A 19,541-nucleotide genomic window follows, 5' to 3' on the forward strand; every position below is an offset into this window, starting at 1 on the left:
TTGCCCAGAAATGGCATTGCATGCCAAGCTGCAGCATGCAGTGAACTTCAAATCTCAGTTGTAAGCTTTAGAAAGTAGAGGTGTGTGTAATGGGAGCACCAGCACATTGTAACAATTGTGTCACAGCACCGACGTCTGACACTGTCATATTGGAAGAATCTGGAGGTGGGGTGGAAGGTTGTTACGGAGGACAACGGGATGGGGAAGGAAGAGGGTTTTCTGCAAACACATATTTGGCCTTTCAGACACTATAAGATGGCGAGATTTGACCTGTGGTTTATTTTAATGTGGATTTTGAATATAAACATGTGGATTTCCTTTTCTGAGTATGTAAAGGGAGAATGTGAGTTGGTTTTGTATTTAACCATCATGACTGTGAAAGGGTAAGTTAATAACACTGCTGTCAGGCAGGCATGGTAGGAGTGTGCTTTATGCAGACTTTTGTCATCCTTCTGTTCCTTCTCTGGATACTATGGGAAAAAAAAAGCTAAAAATTCAGCTACACCACAGGGCAATTGGTGCTGTGAAAAACAGAGATTAATAGGAATACATGGAGTGGAGACAATGCTGTTCAAGGTTAAGATTAATGGTCTAAACACGACATGATATGGAGTACCTAGCAGAAGTGTTGCACAGGTTGCTCACTATGGCTTTGGCTTGTCTGGAAAACTTGAGACCATGCTACAAAGTCAAATGCTGCTTCAGATTTGTGATTTGTTACTGTTTGTTTTTTTGACTTTTTCAGTATTCTTTCAAATTGCCACTCCGCCTCAGAAACCTGATAGAGTATAAGCACGCAGCCTATTCCTATATCTGATGGGCAGAAGCTGATCGAAGACACAGATTTGATCCTTCAGCAAAACTCTCTCCAGGTGCAAGTAACGAGCAGAGTGAAATGAATCCTTGGCACAGTGGTGCTGCTGACAAGCAGAGTAATATTTAGTTACTGTACCACAAGGGAAAGTATTCCTGCAGTTTTCCAGTTTACTACAGGAGACTTTGATAACCTCAGGGATCATGGGAGCATGTTCCAGTGTTGATCTCATGATTGTCTCCAGTTTAGGTGCAGGAAAGAAACAGAGGTGGTTACAGTTTGTAGCAGACACAAGAGCGAAAGTCCAGGGTATAGCTTCCCACAGCACACAGGAATTTCTCTTCTAGGAGCCTCCTATCTCGTTTGTGTGGTGGGAAGCTCAGGGAGGGGAAATCAGCTGTACTTGTTAGTCTCTGATTCCCCAAAGAAGACAAGATTCTCAAGATCATGCTGGATAAATGTGCTAGAAGAAGTGGCAATGAGGCACTTATGCTTCACAGAAGAGCTGTGAGCCTTTTCCATTTTCACTTTCTCCATTAGTTTGTGTTTGAACAAACCATAGGCCATATTTGCTGTATTTCTCAAGGTCGGTCTGTGCAGGGTATTTCTTCACTAACCATATTGTCTGAGCATCTTGGAAAATGATTACTGTCTTTATCCTTTTGATCCACAGTGGAGGTAAAGAAGTACTGTTATCCGCATTTCATACATTGGGAATGGATACATCAAGTGGGTAAGTGATATTCCAAATGTCACACAGGAAGGTTGTGAAAAAGCAACAACGATAATTTAGTCAAGTGTCTTAATCCTTGAACTTTCTTTTCTGCTCTAAGATTGGATTTTAGTTACATGGAGTTGTTTCCTTAAAACTCTGAAAACCTTTCAGTTAACTGCCTAAATATGAATAACTTTTTAGCCCTTCATCAGACCATTTATGTCCTTTTAGGATAAAGATTAATTCCAAGTTTTATTTGTTCAGCTGCATGATAAACACCTGCAGAAATGGCGTGGCTGTAAGGTGGCTTTATGTTTGGGAAAGGTGTTCCTGTAGTAGTAAGAGCAGATAAGCAGATAGGAGGGTGGCTGAAGTCACATCTTGTAAATTTAGCCATTCACAAGAATATGGACACATTTTCTCCTTCAATATATGGTGCTTGTAGCCTACCTGAAAAGTCATCAGACCTGTGTTCACATACGTAGTTTAAGTTGTGTTTTCCTTTGGTTTTCCACGGTGCTTAAAAACTGGGAACATGATGCGATGCCTTAATGTTCAGCAACCAACACCAACACAGAGTGAAAAGACAGTTCTCACTTCACTGAGTAGTCAGTTTTGTCTGGTGTACCGACAAACTCAAATTTCTGATAGCTTCTCCAGCTACCAGATAGGGGCATATGCCTCTCAGCTGAGAGATACGGTGCTTTACTCTCATCTTCTCTCTTTCCTTTCCTTACCTGGGCAGTACACATCATTAAAGCTTTTGCCCATGTCTTCTGGGGAGCATTTTAAGGAAGACTGAGTAAATGTGGATATAATCCTCTGTCCAAGTGTCTGTGGAAGAGCATGAGCTGTTGAACCTAGTTCTAAACTTTGATGCTGGCGGAAGGCTCTTGATTTTGAGCCCACCTTGCAGGTGTCAGCTTCGTTCCTGCTCCAGATCTAGTTTCTGCTCTGAGTATTAGGGCGAGTCCTGGCCTGTCTCCGTTGAAATAACTGAGGCTTAGCAATGCCAAATCCGTCCCCTCTGGCTTGGAGCCGGGAGGCTGAAATGCACTGGCAGGTGAGCCCATCAGGGTGCAAAGAAGTCTCCGTAGTATCAGTCCTCCGATATGAGAAGAGACACTGAGTGTCAGCAGCAGGCCCGGAGGCTGGTGTCTGAATGGGGTGAGGGAAACAGAGCTGGTTCCTCAATTGTAGCTAGCTGATGGGCATTTCTGCCAAATCTCCCTTGGACAAGTTTGTGCTAGTCCTGTCAGCACTTGCTGTGGGAAAAAACCTTCCTTACTGCACTTCTTGGGACAGTAAGCTGGCAAGGAAAGCCCAGCAGCACCTCTCTTCCAAAGAGGCTGCAGAGATCCAGGGGAGGTGTCAGGGTGCAGGGGAGGGAGGGCAGCAGGCTCCTGCCTGCCCCACAGCAGCTTAGTTCTGAGCTGTTTCTCACAAGAACAAGGCAGGACAATGCTGAAAGAGGACAGTGCTGCTTCTTAAGGCATGAAAACCCAGCTCCTCACAATGGGGTTTCTTGTTAGAAACTTTGCTGTGAAAACTCCCTGGAGTCTCTGCATAATTGTAGCTTTCCAGGAGGTTTTGCCCCAAAGAACATGATTTGGCCCATCAGCACTAGCTGGAAACTAAGCTTTCGAGTGCTCCACAATCCAGCCCTTGTCAGTCACGCCACTTGTGTCTGTGCATGGGGCTCTTTGTGATAAACCTCAGTGGAATTTGGAAAACGTTCAGCAAATTTGACCTCTACTTTGTCTTATAAATATCACAGTGTCAAGCAGCATCACACATGTCTTATCACTCCAAAACTGGGAGAAGAAGATGGAATTAGCATGCAGTCAGCTCTGATTTTCCAAAACAATATCTGCTGAGTTAAAGGAAAAAAGCTTTTTACTTCTCGGAAAGAAAAGAGAATGTCCTCTTTTTAGCCCAAGGGAAGGGGCTTCTTCCCAAACTTACTCTGAACACTCATGGGCATGTACTGGCCAAACCAAAGGAGCCTAAAGCGTTTTCGTCTTTTGTAGGGAAGAGCACCATGACAGCCAGCTCCAGCAAGGAAGACAAGATGAGACCCAGCCCATTTCTATATTCTCACTACAGGAAAGAGAACAGAGGCATTGGCAAAACCTTGGCCAAGAACAGCTCTGACCAAAGTTGAGAGCTTCTAACTTCTCTGCAAAATAGATGTAAAAGTGCGAAACAGATAGCAAAGCTTACTGGAGCAATCCAAGGAAAATACATCTAGCTGCAGGTCAGCATCTTTTCAGAAAGCTGCTGCTCCTGCTAACATAAGGCAGGTCAGATCCTTTCTTTCCTTAAAAATTGGATGTGGTCCAGCAGTGCCCCCTCCCTGGCCCCCCTCAGGTTCCGCCCAGGCTACAGCGGCCGTGCCGGTGCTGTCGCAGGCATGGATGCCTTGGAGCCCAGCACAGCTGGCAGCCCAGCTTGCTGCCGAATCGCTGTGTGGCCCAGCCTAATTGCATAAAGCTTTCCTTTCCCCTCACCGCGAATGCTAGAGTGTAGTATTTATCTACTCTGCAAAACTTTTATGAGAGTTGGTACGGTTTTGTAGAATTCCTGAATAACGGGGATCACAATAGCTGTGGTGGAGCCAGACTTTGCAAACCCAAATGCCTGCACTGTTTGCCTTATTTATGTGCAGTCTCTGCAAACAGGAGTTGTGCTCCTTTGCCTCCCACTGATCCCACTGGCAAATGCCCCATACACCTCACAATCCAGCCGAGGTGCAACTGCTCAGAGTGCCCCTGACACTTCAGCCTCCCTCCTTCTGTGTCAGTCCCAGACTCAGAAAGGAGCCCGGACACCATTGGAAATGCAACTGAATGCAACTCTCTAAAACACTTGGGGACTTTGGACTAATTTGTCTTCCTCTGGAAATAAAAAGGAGGTCCTGAGAATTTCCCTGGGGAAATTTTCCATGGGAAAATCTTCTTCGCTTTCCTGCCAGATAGTGAGCTGACAAAAGTTTGTTGAAACACAACAGGTAATCCCTACCTTCCTCAAAATAGCCCTTCAGGTTTTGGCCAGCCCTTATATACTGTGAAGCCAGCAGTGACATGTCATATCCTTGAAGACTCCTCTTACCAGCAATATTTAAGATCAAATAGTAATAATAATTACAAATAGTATTGATAATAATATTATGTTTACCTCATGGTGTTAATGTTCAGTTGAAACAGAAAATGCTGAAAAAAAATGTTTGGCATGCAGAGGAAGCCTTATGCAAGATGGGGATGAGTGCAGGTTAAACTGCAGGAGCCTCTTGCTGAGGAGGCCTAGACTGCAGTGCTCCATGCCTAGGAACAGCTAGCTTTCCCTTCTTCCTTCCTCTCCAGTGCATGCCAGTCATTTCGGTTTAGATGAATTTTTTAGAAAAAATTAGTAAGCCAAACCAAACCCAAGTATCCATTGTTTTTTCCAACCAGTCCCTCCAAAAGCAGTTTGCTTAAGTCCAGTGAGTCAAAAGAAGAATTACTCCCTTACTCATCATTCCCATTTGCATTGCTGTAGAGGAGATCTGATAGAGAAATGGTGTGGACAAGCCCTGAACCTTGCACCGGGACTCGGTAGCTCATTCTTGGGAAAGCACTGCATTAGCTGTTGGGACTTTAGGCTTGGAGACTGCCTAAATGGTTATTATTTTGTTCAGGGCCAACGGAGCCTATGTGAAGGTGCCGCCCTAAAGGGAACCACAATCTGAAGCAGCCAAGCGGAGCCAAACCAGGCTGGCACACACAGAAATGGCAGGCTCCCACCATAGCACTGCAGTTAGGCAGTCAGCATGTGTTTGGTTTGTTCACTGTATAGCAACATAAGCAAGTATATGTGTATAGCTTTAAAACACTAACTGTGGCCCTCTGGAGGTCCACAGGGGTTTTAGGAACAAAAGAGAGAAGAGTTTTGCTTCTAAAAAGTTTTTAAAAAGTTTAGAGACCAGAGCAGAGAAACCAGAAAAGAGGTGAAGTGCATGGGAGGGTGTAAGGAGCAGAAGAACCCTGTATAAGTGGAGTGAGGAAAGCCACTCCTGATGTAGGTTTCAAGCAGCTGGATATCCATAAGGGAGCTGACAGAAAGACCACTCACAGTCTCTCTGGCTCCACTCTTCCTGCCCCTGATGCTGAGGGCACACTTTGTGAAAAGTCCACACCTGATAAAAGACAGGAGCACACAGCAATGGGAAAAATATTCAGCCTGGATCCAGATGTAGTGATGGAACCAGGTTAAACTGCTCAATAACCCTGGAAGCCACTGGCTTTCAGGTGCTGGAACCAAACTGAGGGAGATAATTAGGGACGGGATCCTTTGTTCCTTTTGGTTCTGGTCAGCAAATGTCCATGCTGGTGCAAAATGCTGCACATTTTTAAAAGGAAGCAAGGCTGCCTATAATATTGTTTCAAGCTTTCTTCTATCAAGCTGCCAATATCAGCTTTTTTTAAAGGTTTTCTTCACCTTTCAATCTCAACTTTGTGACCTCAGCTTCTCAGCAAAGTCAAAGGGGGCTCTGAGCTGACTCACTTTTCAGAGGAAGGGTTTTTCCTCCTACTGCTGTGTTGCCTTGTTCCCACACCTCATGGGTCTCCGCATTTCCAATGCAGAGCCTGTGCTCCACAAAAATGCACCACAGGCTTTCAAAGAATGCATCTGTTTATATTACCTCCCCTGGCCCAACATCCTGTTTTGGGAAAAATAACTTTTATAATGAGAAGCAGGGGAAAGCGAACAAATGATCCTTCATGCAAGCGGTGAAGGTCTTCCTTTCCCCCAGAGTTTCTGAGATGGACTGCTTTTTTTTCCCCGGAATTACTGCCTTGGAGGAAAGAGTGGATAACTCCAACCACGCTCTCCGCGCAGAGACGCGCGGTGTCCGCTGCCCCCTGAGCCACAGCCGGCTCGGAGGACCTGCCCGGGGGGCGATGCCGCTCCCACCGGGCTCGGGCGCTGCCCGGTGCCGAGCGGGCACTAGAGGGAGCCGCGGCCGCGGCCAAACCCACCCGCCGAGCCCCCCACGCCGCCCGGGCCCGGGCAGATGGAGCAGCGCCGGGGGTGTCTCCCAGCCACGAAACAGCCCCCGAAGGTCGCAGTCGGGCCCGGCTCCGGGACTGCACTCGGGCCCCGCTGGCGGCAGCGCCCCGGCTTCGCTCCCGCCCGGCGGCATCTGCCGGGCCGCGGGTACTTGCGGGGCAGCAGCGGTGGGGAGGAGGACTGGCCGGGGCGAAGGGGAAGGGACCTGCCCGAGAGAGACGAGATGAAGCCGGGGCTGCTTGAACGAACAGTTCTGGCTGGCAGCGAGCACTCAGGCACCGAGAAATGCTAAAGATTACGGGTGGGAGATGGTGTGAGATGTGGCGGGATATTAAAAGAGAAAAACCAGGGAGTGGCCACGTCTCTGGAGATCAGAGCAAAAGTCAGGCACGCTAGAGGAGAGAGGAAGAGGGATGAAGCTCCTTACTGAGTATTGAAATGATAATATACAGCTTGCTTTCAAGAACCAACCAAAGAAACCAAGGCTATGAAAAGTCCTTTCCAGGCTGGGGCTGTAACAACCTTTGATGAACAAACATCAAACCTACAAAACCATATTCTCGTTTACTTTTGGCAGTGGGAAGAACAAATTAAACTTCCGCACAGATGGTACCTTTCTTCTGGTGACATCAAAGCCCAGAAAAGATGAATAGACTGAACCTTACTGCTCTCTTGAGAGATCATTCGCTATTATAATCCCAGCTTTGCTGGGCACATTTAGAAGCATGTGACATATCCAGCCTTCACTTCAGGAAGGGGAGCCTGGGTCTCTTCCTTCACTTCAAACAGGAGCTTTCTCCCATATTTACTCCCCTTCCCATTACCTCTCTTCAGCAACACCTCATGGAGTATGTGCAGTTTTCATTAGGTGAACTCACCCATGGTTCCTTGTTTGCTATTTTGGTCTGGACAGAACATAGATCCCGGGACATGGGCATAGAGAGAGATTAGGTGGTTTAAATCTTATGCCTTGGGCCCCTCTCCAAGGAAAAGCTGTTGCTAACTTACAGCTGTCTCGTGCTCTCTGTGGAATGAGAGGGAAGTCCATTCAGTCCAGTGAAAATAAACCCACCATCATAGCTGGCATTCTCATTGGTAGTCTCAGTGCAGAGGCCAAGGATTTGACGGTTGTGACACATGAGGCAGCTCACTCCTAAAAAGCTTGATCTGGGTTGAAACGTGTCATCAGAAAAGCATGAGGAGCCTTGTGGTCCCGCTGTCAATACAGTATTTGCCCTGGCTTTCCTTTTCTGTCCTGCCAGTCTGGCACGCGGCATGGGTACCCTTTACTGTACATTCACGTTAAAGGAGAAGGACACACTAAGCTCTAGGACTCAACCATCAATCCTGTATCTACCATTTTAGTCACCATTTGCCCTTCTCTTCTCCTGAATAAGAGGTTGTGTCCTATCCTCCTGCTACCTGGCAGACATCCCATTATCTTCTCTGCCTGTTCACCCTCCTCTTTGTTCCCCAGGTCTTCCTGGGCATGAGGTTGAGTGCCCAGGTGGTAATGGGGTACAGTGGCACATAATGGGACAGACTGGATTGATTGTCACATGGATAAGCAGTGAGAAATGGGCTTTTTTACATACATCATTCTGCTAACAGCCCGGTGAGAAGGAACTGGGAGCCCTTGCAGATACAACTGCACTGTGCTGCACCACAGGGATAGCCTGGGGTCCAGGCAACAACCATGATTTTTGCTGTTGTGATGAGGCTGTCAAGGGACTTGAGAAACTCCCCTTGAGTTTGCCAGCCCCTCAGTATCAGTCATTTGAGCATCCTCTAGCAGACAGACTTCCACAAAGAAAAGCTCTTCTGTTTTGTGAAGCACTGTTGGCTGGAGGGCCACAAAAGTAGTGCTCACATGTTTTATTGTCTTTCTTCACATCCCTTATGATGAAACTACTATGAGACGTTGCAAAGGGGGACATTAAATAGAGGAATTAAATCGAATCAGAGAATTTTTCATCTCACTGACTCACCACAGGGACTGCTCTAAGAATAAAATAATTATCAGGAGCTCTTCCAGGAGCACAGCAGTGGGGTAGCTGTGTATATGCTCTGCTGTTTTCAGCCTTGCTCTCCAGCTGAGGATCAAGGGTTTAGGACTGTGCAAAAGGCTATCATGGGCAAGAAGTGTTGACTTTAATAAGGCTATTTATCACATGATACAAGAAAACAGAAGCTTTCATCATAGAGACCTGGAGATTTTCTCTGCTGTTTTATCAACAGGTCTGAGAGTTTCTACAGGCTTCTCACAAGAGGTGAAATCTCTGTTGAAGCAGGTTTCATAATCTTTCTGACAATTCATTTAATATGCTAAACAGAAGTGTAGCATGCAGCAGACAGGCCAGAACAGCTCTGTGAGGCAAGAAGGTACAGTGAATGAGAAGGACAGACATGGTGGGGGATACACTACCAGAAGAAAATGAAATGCAAAACAAAGCCTTCTGGAAGAGTTGTCATCAATCAAAACTGATTTGCCACCTTACATAGCCACTGTAATGGTCTCACATTTCACAAGCTTTTTCCTCATGGAGCCTAATCCAATGGCCACTCCTCCTGTGAGTGACATAAAGGAGGTGAATCACCCTGGAAATGACCTATGGGCTTTTCAAGTGAAAGAACAATTTAAAAAAAATAGGTTAAATAAATAAAAATCAGTCTTAAATCTCTGAGCTTTCCCAGGCAATTTTAGGTAGCTTGATTTGATCTCTTCTTCCTGCATTCACTGACACCTTGGTCAGTGAATACCACTGCTTGATACAGCTTCCACATACTCACTGTGAGCCCTCCTCAAAGCTGAGCATGCTATGTGCTCATTGTCCAACTTATTAAAAAAAAAAAAGCTGGAAAAATGTAAGCAAGGGGTGCTCCAGCAAGGCAATGTGGATAGATCTGCAGCCTATACAGTGCCCAGCTCCCGCACACCTTCCTCTGAAGGCTGTGGAAAGGTTTTTAAATAATACGATGCCAAGAGAAGGGGAAGCCTGCAGCTGGTTTTAGTCTTGGGGTGAGAAAGTTAAAAGAGTAAAAGAATTAGAAGCAGCTCTTTCACATAGGTGATTAGTGCAAAGGAATGTCAGATTCGGCAAAGAAAGTTTGCTTATCAGGCTGCAGATTTATTAAATGCGTTCCAGACTTGCATTGCTTCATTCAAGTTTAACAGAGCAGTAATACTTAATATGCCCTTTAGCAATTTAATACTCTCTTGTACAAATCATTGGAAAATTTAAAATAGAAAAATATGTCCAGGCTTAACTGTAAGAAGAAGGGGAACTCTGCAAAAACAGAGGAGAAAGAATGCATGGGTAAAGCTGAATATCTTACCACATGTATTATTCTGCTGAGTTATTAGTACGTGCACTCGCAGCTGCAGGCTAAAGGAGGAACTTGCAGTAATAACTTACAGAACAACAATTTTCTGCATCAGGGCTCAAGACTGGCATCATATCATGCCCAGAAATTACTCCTCAGGAATAATTTTTTTTGCCTTCAGAGAGCACAAATGTAGGTTTCTTCTTCAAGGAAATGAAAATAAGTTGATGGTGTTGCATATAACAGACAGGAAATACTGCTGTCAGACATCACAATTGCTTTCACAATAAAGAGGGATGTAAACATTGAGCTGGTACATCACTGGGACATTAAAGGCAATCTTTGTTGAAGACAGGGAGAGGACAAGCCTGTAAAATGCCTCACTGCTGCATAATTACGTGTGAATATAAACATCCATATAAACATATTTCAGCATAAATATTTATGGTCTAATATCCTGTGCAAGAAAGTTCCTTCCAGGCTTTATGTGCCCAAGGTGAGCAGGAATCTGTCCCAGTTTGGACAAGAGGATGTTATTTAATATTGACTATGCATGTGGGAAAGGAAGGGGTTTATTTTGTGGTAGTCAATTAGACTGCTTGGCTTTTGTGGTTTTTGAAGGAGCAAAGGCTCCTAAAGCAGCCTTCCCAACCAGTTAGCTACATTATACAAGCATACTCCCGAGTCTCTAACTACCCTGCAGATGGCTGGACCAGAAGGTGCAACAGTGCCTATTGCATCCTACAAGGACATGTTCCCAGGACAGAATGAGAGTGCAGGAAAGGGAAAATTACATACGTCACAAGTACATCTATCTTGACCTAGGAGCAACTGATACAATTCTGGTTACTGGCCAGTTGTAATGACACTAAATCACTCTGTCAGTCTGCATATTGTGCTGACCCAGACTGACTGCCAGTAGCCAACATGAGTCAATGATACACATAGAGCACATGGACTTACAGAGGCTTGGAAGAGACATTGCTCCCAGGGGACAAACTTCCTCAGATCATAAAGGACAGCAGTATTAAAGACTAATGATTTCAGTTAAGCAACAGCTGGGACCACAGTCTCCCCTCTCCTGCCCTAGTCACACACTTCCAGGCCCTGAGCCATTTTTAACAATTACTGTTGCCTTCTACTAGAACCTCAGACTAACTCTTTCCATACTATTTAAGGGCTGCAGGACTGGAAGTGACCTTCTGAATCACTGATCCCAGTCCCTCCTAATTGGAGGCAACCACATCACATGAGCCTAGTCAGAAATGTCTCAAAGAGAGTGGGGTGGTGGGATGTGTGATGATTTCATCCTTCCAGATCCCAGCAGCCCCACCCAAGCAGTTGTGGCAGTGACTGTCTCTTGCTCAGACATTATGGGAAATATGGTTACCTGTTAACAAAAGGAATTTGCGCTGAAAGGTGTTTTGTTTTGCTTGTAATTTTTTCTGACACGGCTAAGGAAATGCCATAGTGAGGTATGATCTGAGTAGAACAGCCACTCATCTCTCCCACCATACTAAGCAGCAGTGGCACTGAGTGCTAAAAAGTAGCTTGCCAGCATCTGAGACCTCAAAGTCCTTTTGAAGCACAAGCTGAGACAATATACTGAATTTATCAGAAAGATGTGTTGTGGTCCCTGACTTAGGTAGGAATGTGTTACCAGTGTCTGTCTTTGAAAGGCACATATTTCATGGCCTCTGGGATAAATGGAGTTTATTTCCTGAGCAGTAGGAGAGGGCTTTGATTTTCCATCTCCATTAGCCTCTATCTCCAACTTCTCTATGTGGCAGCCTGTCTCCAGGCCCGCAGGAATGACCGGAGGGAGGACCTGGACAGTTAGTGGCTCTGTCTCTGTGGGGTGCAGGTTTAAAACAGATTTTTTTTCCCTTTCTGGTCATCTAATCCATTTGGTGGAAGGAATGTCCCATGGGATCAGCTCTCTTGTTTGCCGGGGAGCACACCCTGCAGTGCTCTTCTGCTGCCCCCTTCTTCTGCCAGTCCTTCTGGAGGCCATGAGCAAGAGAGCAACGTGGAAGCAGCATGATATGCCTGAGGTGGAGATATGGGACCACAAGAAAGAGAGAGGCAAGCAGGATTGCTTGGATTTTGAAGATGGGATAGAGAAACAACTACCACTCTATACCTCTATACCACGAGGTATAAAGCTGTCACACCAGCCTCTTTACAGACCATAAAGCCAGCTGGGGACCTGGGTCACCGGGTGCTGCTTAAAAAACGATCTCGGACAAAGGCAATGTAAGAGGGAATCTGAATACGGGCCAGAAACACAGGGGGAAATGGAATGGAAGAAAAGGCACAGATGCATGCAGCAGCCAGAAAGCCAAAGCTCCTAGCAAGTATCAGATTCACCAGGATATGGCAAGGCCCAACAGCACCTTCCTCTATGGCACAGCAGGACTCATGACTTCAGGTCTTCTACAGAAACAACTCTTTTTTGCTGGTTTCCAAAGAAGCTGCCAAAGTACAATAGCAAACAGCTATGAGTAATAGGACAAGGGGTCCTTAAATATCACATAGCGTTTTAACTTGCTCCAAAATGCAGGAATGAAACTGAGTTTCATGTCACCACTGAATTGTGACAAGCTACCAACAAAACCTACTTTGGAGAAGCTGGCATGGTTTCCATAGTTGATATCGAAAAGCTACATAGAAGTATGTGTGGCAACAAAGTGAGGGTAACAAGCAAAAGAGATCCTGTTGTCAGGAGCAGGAAAGGGGAATCACATAACTCACATGCACAGAGTCAGATGATCCAAATAGCTATGGGGGTTTTTTAAGTCTCATCTTCAAAAAATACCTACCAGAAGAACATGTTAAAACTGCTTTATTAGGAAGAAGGAGGAAAATTACTTGCTTGCATTGAATGGCTCTCATCCATGTACCATTAATAAGCTGCTAGTATCACTGTAGCTCAAGTATGGGTTATCTTACATTTGAATTTAAAACTAACACTCTTGTCAGTCCTGATATTTAGGTTGCTATAAGTGTAGGGTAGGAGTTGAGGTTTGGAATCTGGATTGGAAAAAAGAAGCAGTATTGACCCTTGCAGGAAAACAGTGCAGTCCTGCAACTTATGGCTTAGGAGGTTGGTCATTCACAGCAAGTGGGATGTAATTGATCAGTGCAGAGAAATTCAGTGCATTCCCAGGCAGTTAAAGCTGTCATTCACTTCAAGGACTTGCAGTGGTCAGAGGCTTGGGCATGCTTCATGCGTCAGAGTGAGCCCATGGGCAACAAACACGTTGAGAATTTCCATCTCTCTTCATAAGGTGCTGGCATACCTGTGGGCATAAAGGACAGAGAAAACCTTTCAAGCCACCAAAAAAGTGCACAGAAAAGTTCATCCCTTTCTGCTGGAGATTTATCTGATTATTTCTACATGTGGTTGTGTGAAATTTCTTGGCAAAGTTTAGCTTTTTGGAAGGATATTGTAGAATAGAGATTGTGCTGTATCAGCATTGTGTAAAGAGATATTAAAAAGAGACATAAATATGAATGGCAGGTGTTGGTAGCATCAGTTTTTAAGACAATTGCATGCAGTTTCTATAAAGTCCTTTCCTTATGAAAATCAGTGCTAGGAAAATATGATGACCTCTGCACCTACCTTGGAACAAGAAGATGACTGAGTAGGACCTGAGGAAGAGACCTCCTTAGCTGAAAATTATGCACCATGCTGGCAGCTCCCATTGCTCTCCTCTATGTCTTCAGCCTGCTGCTACCCCCGGCACAGGAGCAGTAATAGAGCAACACTGCCTCTCACCTGAGCACTTCTCCACTTGCAGATACTTTACAGGGTGCTTCCAGATGCAGAAGGGTAAAATTCTGGCCTCACTGAAGTGATCCCATAATCCTCCCTTCAGAAAAGTGCTGCTTTCTGCCTTGTTAAAAAGAAAGCACAAAGTCCTTTTGTGCACCAAGCTGCGCACTCCAGGTGATCTAGGAGCCAGAATATCAACTCCCGTTGATCTTCCCTACCTTGTCACATTTTCCCCCCAAAGCTGATAACAAAAGACATCAAGAGCAATTTGACATGTGCCCAGCCAGAGATGGTGATGCCTGGCAGTGGAGCTTTCACCCGTGCATGGGAAACTGGTCAGGTGGTGGCACTTCACCAGACTGTGGGAAGCCCATCCAAAATAAAGGTGGATTGCCTCCAGGATGTTACAGAGAGAAGACTTTCCAAATCTTTATCAGGGAATTCTTCACTGCTATGAAGAAAATATTGAGCCTGTATCTTCAAGAAAATACTGGCAGTCCTGACAGATATTCACTGTCACAATGGATCTATTACAGCTGTGTAAAAAGAAAAAGGTTCCCATATGCAAAACAGAAACTCACTAGGCCTGCCCACTCTGAGAACACTGTCAGAGATATCAGAAGGTGACCATGGAATGCTAGTTTCTTAATGAATAGTTTCATTTATTACAGTATTTGAAATGTCAGATCCTGAGATAGTGACTCAAAGATTGCTCAAGAGGACAGGATGCAACCTCTCTGAAAAGCCTCTTTCTGCTCTTTTGCTGGTAAGACAGCTAATAAACATCTTCTGGAGTGGGGCACTGGTGCGCATTGCCAAAATTCAATTTTTGCATTTGTTCTTCTGAGGCAAAGATGCTGAGTGATGAAAACCAAATTGCCAGTGTGGGCTGAGTAAAATCATTTAATGATCTGCAGCCTGGAATAAAGTTCCCATACCTGCGTTCCTCCTAGGTGCATTTCATTTAGGCATTCCAAATATCCATATTCCAATACTTTGGGACTCGGTGGTTGGCTGTGGTTAAAACAGAAGTGCTCAGATGCAGAATAAGTTTTTTAACTGGAGAAAATGTGATATAAATCAGCACATTTTCCTGGGTCATGAAAGAGAGAGGATGACTCAAGCTTGAACGGTTTGCCTTCTGTTAAAATATGGGTAGTTCTGATAGGGGGTTCAGTGGACAGGGCTCAGCAGTGTGCCCAGCAAGTGAGTTCCCAAGCACAGAACATCTACAATTTACAGTAGCATAGAAGAGGTCTTCATCTATTGATTGTACTGTGCACCTCGCAGTGGCACCAGTGGTACCGCTATACAACATGACGGGATAACTGATATTGAACAATTGGCTAGCCACAGTCAAGTCTTTCAGGGAGTTTTTAACATTCTGAGCCTAGGCATAATGAACGGTTATGTTTTCAGTTTGGTGTTTTATATGAGAACTAATTCTATTTTATTATCAGTGTGTGGATGCATGCACATGTGCCCAGGTTTGACCTGGACAGTCCATATTTTGAGGTTGCTTTGGGTTGGACTGCATGTCCTGTTTGGATATGAGACACTGCACCCATAGATTTGTCTCTAGGATCATGAAACCTTTCCATTCAGGTGCTGCATGTCAGCACTTCCCCATGATAGCCCAGTCAAAAATTCCATCTGACACTGTCACAGGACAGTGTCACAGGTGAAGACTCATCCTTATCAGAGCCTGGCACTCATCCTTGCAGCTCCATGCAGTCCCTGGAGTTACAAATCACCAACATTTGTGTCAGCAGGACCAAAGTCAGTCCCATGCTTTCTTATACTAAAATATTGAGAATATCCACAACAGATGTGCTAAGAGAAATCAACATAGGTCAGGTAGATCAGTGGATCTTTCCACAGCAAAAAGGCTTTTCTGTGGGTCCCCTCCAAAAGCCACAGGAAAGATATTGCAGCTGGATTAAATGGTCAGAGAACAAATGAGAACTTTTAGCCTATGAATTTAACAACCCAAACTGATGTGAGGTAGGATGAAAGGCATTCCTCAACTTTAACTAGTTCATTATCAGGTTGAAACCCTGTCTATCCATCTGCGTAATTCCACTCTGGGTTCCCTGGCACAACACAACAGCAAGGGGAGGACCATGCTGTTGACCAAACAGAGTAAAAACAACAGAGCATTTGACCTACAATATAGAGATGCTGGTTCCTGTAAGCTCTCTCTCTGCTCTGTAAATTGATTTTGAACCCACAAGAGGTTTGATAAGTGACCCAGAAGTGACATGGAAAATTGAAACATTCAAAAGCAAGAAGAAATTATACACAGTAAGTACCTCTCCCCACCAAGCTTACTTGGCTTTTATCCTTACCCAGTCACTGCTAGAGCTACTCCAAGTGCCACCTCCCTCTTCTTTCAAGAGATTAAACCTTGACTGTGCTCAGGGGAGGTTCAAACCCTAAATAAAGGTGCAAGTCTAAAGGTCAGGCAAGCCAAAGTAGTGTTTCAGCTCCAAGTTCATACTGGACTCTACACACAGGTTGGATTGTGTCCAGTAGATAGTTATAAAAATCTATCTCAATTAGTCCATCTAACTCCTTTCTCACTTCCCTGTGTACAACACTAGAAGATGTTAGCTCTAGTGTTGCTGCTGTATTTTGCATTTCATTTGCAGACCTTAACCTTGTATTCATATGCACTCACAGAGAAATGCAGCCTCGAGTGAGATAGATCAATCTTGTTATTCCTGTTTTGTATCTGGACTTCAGAGTCAAAGTAGGGTGCCAACCTCATACCCAAGGTCAGTGAGAAGCTTCCCAGGTAAGTGTTAATGCTACGACCCTTGGCACAGTGTTCTCCAGTTTATCAGAGGTTACTGGAACCATTGAGGAAGGTGGCTACAAGGTTATGATGGGCAAACATGCAATCACATGAAATCTTATTGTGTTCTTAATTCGTGGTCAGCCCTCTCACGATCATGGGAAACAGGAGGGGAGGCATGCCAATGCAGAAACTGAAGTGTTTGCAATTTTGTGCTGAAGCAAGCTTGTAGCCTTGTGGTTTATTTTCAAGGGTAGGCATTACACTCATTGAGTTGGGCACGAAGTATCTCTAGTTGGAATCCGTCCTGTGGGATTAGAGTCTGGGTTTGGAGCCAACCAGCCTGTTATTTGTGGAGGGTGAGGAGGTGACTGTTTCTGAACTGCCCAATCGATCTTGCCAACACTTCAGTGACCTTTCTTTAGACATGGAGAGCTGGAGTCCAGTGGGAACACCACCATTGCTTTAGAAATGAAAGAAGTGGAGGCAGCTTCTGATTTTGGCAGCATAAACTCACTTGTTTCAGGGTTGCAGCAGCCTCGGACTTCACACCAGTAACACTGAGCCTGGAATGTGGTTTTCCCTTCTCAGTGAAAACAAGTTTGGGTCATATCAACAAAAATCTAAGGAGACGCATATGTGTGCATATATGTCTTTAATTGCTGGACAGCTATGGCCTAGAATGCCAACGTGTCCAAGCACTTTGCTCCCTTAATCATTTAAAGTGCTGTGCATGCTGCTTGGATACCTCCTAACACTGTTTGCTAGATCAGATATCAAACAGGAATGTTAAACTTTGGAAGCTGGACAGTGGTATGCCTTCGTAATTGCCCTTGTCTATGAATAATGGAAGCCCACTGGACAGGACAATGATTTATTAACATTACCTCTCTTGCCTTCCCCCTTCTCCTTGTTCCATCTCAAGCAATTCAGTCAGTTATTTCTTATTGCCATATTTTATTGTGGCATACTTATCCTAGAGGACTAACAAATTTGTGCCCTTGGAAAACTTCTGTGCTTATAGTTGATGCCGGCATCCAAAATATTTTTCTGCCATTGTTGTGGGAACATTTTCCTCATTCTCAGAGTAACAATGGTTTGTATTGCTGCTCTGGCTCCTATTCCCTTTAATTCTATCAATAACAAGAAACTACTGAAAGTTAGAAGCAGTCCTGGGGCTGGGATCTGGCCTGTGAGCTCTTCAGTGCTATGAAGGTTAGGACATCTCAGACATGCCAGTAAACCCTGGTGTGACAGAGCAGGGATCGGACTGGAGCCCTCCAAATGCTAACCAAGTTGCAGGAGCTGCTACAACAGAGGGCTGCTTCCTACTCCAGAGACACCACTGCTTGCATTTCATTTCTAGTCAATCTAGGAAATTTACCATATTTAATCTGCTCATTTGCTTTATGTGTGCTGAGTTGTTAAATTAGTATCAGGAAAAAATGTCACCATGCACAATGGTTGAAAGCCAACTTCTAATGCTCAGTGAAGCTTTTCCTTCTGTTGCTCCAGGGACTCTGTTTGCCTGCCAGCACCACGTTTAGCTCAGAAAAACTCAACTAACAAGGGAGACAGACTGATATCAGTCCACAGTCATACACAGCTGATCTCTCTGCTGAGCAAATGGAGGTGTGTGTCCCTCCCAGTGTGGGTGGTGTACCCTTTTGTACATGCTCCATGCCTGCACCTCCTCTCCTCTGGAATCTGTGGCTACATGGGTCCTGTTTAACCTGCCCAACTTATGTCACACACCCCTGACTGAGGCTCCATACCAGAGGCAAATGCTGTCACCTCAAAGCTCTTATCTCAGAATCTGGAAATAGGGCTTCTTGGACATGCCTGCCAGACTGAGTGACAAATCTTCTAAGAATCATGAAAATTGCTGCTCTTTGTAACAGCAAATTTAGCCCCTTCTGTACTGCCAGTGGGACTTAAAAGGCCTTATTCACACAACTGCCACTCTTCTCAAGAGTGCAATAAAACCTCCCAGACCAGAATGGAAGCAATTGACATTTACCAAGTTTATGTGTAAATGATCAGGTTTTTTATGGCAAGCCAAATAAGCCACTGAGCAAACTAGCCAAACAATGTTTTCAGAAATAGCTGACTCCTGATGAAGTAGGTCAAATCTATCTCTTTCTACTTGAAGTTATTGTGAAACACAAGAAAGCACTCAAATAGCTCTTCTTTCACTGCAAACAAGATGTGAAAGACACGGAAGATATACAACCACGGTCATTCTCACTGTTAGCATACATCAGTTAAATCTCTCTCCTTAAAGCTTTCCCCTTGTTCCTCCCCTGATGCATGAATGCACTAATCTTGAAAAGAGATTTTTAGGGGGTTTTTTCCACATGATAACTGAGCTGTGAGAATGAAAGTGTGTCAGAACCGACCTCTATGCTGGATAGGGACATCTTTAACAACTTACTGAAAATGTGATAGGTGTGCCCCAAACGGATCCTATGAGAGTTGTTAGCAAGAGAAACTCAGTTCATGTTTTGCAAAGCAGTGAGCCTTGCTTTAATCAACATAGTCTTTTTACCCATACTTTGCCAACAAGAGTCAATATTTTATCCTTAAAGTGCAGACAAACATCTTTTTCACTCCTTTACAGTGCGAGAGTCTTTTCTTCCCTGTGGATGCTAGCTTGCAGGTGAACCCATAGGAATGGCTGGATTTGGCCAGTGAACAAGGGCACTGGTGGGCTCTTTGGGATTCAGCCACAGCACACATGGGAAAAAGCTGATGTGGTGCCCATGAGACAGTCACTCCACAAAGAGCACAGTGTGGGTCCCATCCATGTGCCCAGTGTGGGACTGTCTCTACAGGCACAGCTGGCGCTCTCCAGCTCACCCACACAAGGTGGAAGTAAACAAGTCTAAAACTGAAAGCTGTTAGGCTGCCTCCCTTTATGTGCAGCCTAGATATATCCATATGCTCATCAGCTTGTTTCTTTTCTCAACTGTTTACACTTGTCTGAGAGACCAGCCAAATTAAAACACCAAGCAAAGGTGTGACTGTGTGCCTGCCCATCTTTCTTACCCCCTTACTGAATGAG

The 19,541-nt window shown here is 44.8% G+C and overlaps 1 protein-coding gene across 5 annotated transcripts in view; it reads left to right on the top strand.

The window, feature by feature from the left end:
* Positions 1–19,541, top strand: part of UST (uronyl 2-sulfotransferase) — a 219,137-nt gene that overhangs the window by 157,800 nt on the left and 41,796 nt on the right. For 3 of the 5 annotated variants that reach the window (XM_051811233.1, XM_051811231.1, XM_051811235.1), the window contains exon 9: positions 1,488–1,547. The exons of the other annotated variants lie outside the window; for them this stretch is intronic. In XM_051811233.1, the coding sequence (XP_051667193.1) occupies positions 1,488–1,547 (60 nt within the window). The remainder of the gene's footprint in view (positions 1–1,487; positions 1,548–19,541) is intronic. 5 annotated transcript variants of the gene reach the window in all.

The sequence above is a fragment of the Manacus candei genome, unplaced genomic scaffold (genome assembly GCF_025592945.1).
Source record: "Manacus candei isolate 608988 ecotype Guabito, Panama unplaced genomic scaffold, ASM2559294v1 h1tg000081l, whole genome shotgun sequence".
NCBI lineage: Eukaryota > Metazoa > Chordata > Aves > Passeriformes > Pipridae > Manacus > Manacus candei.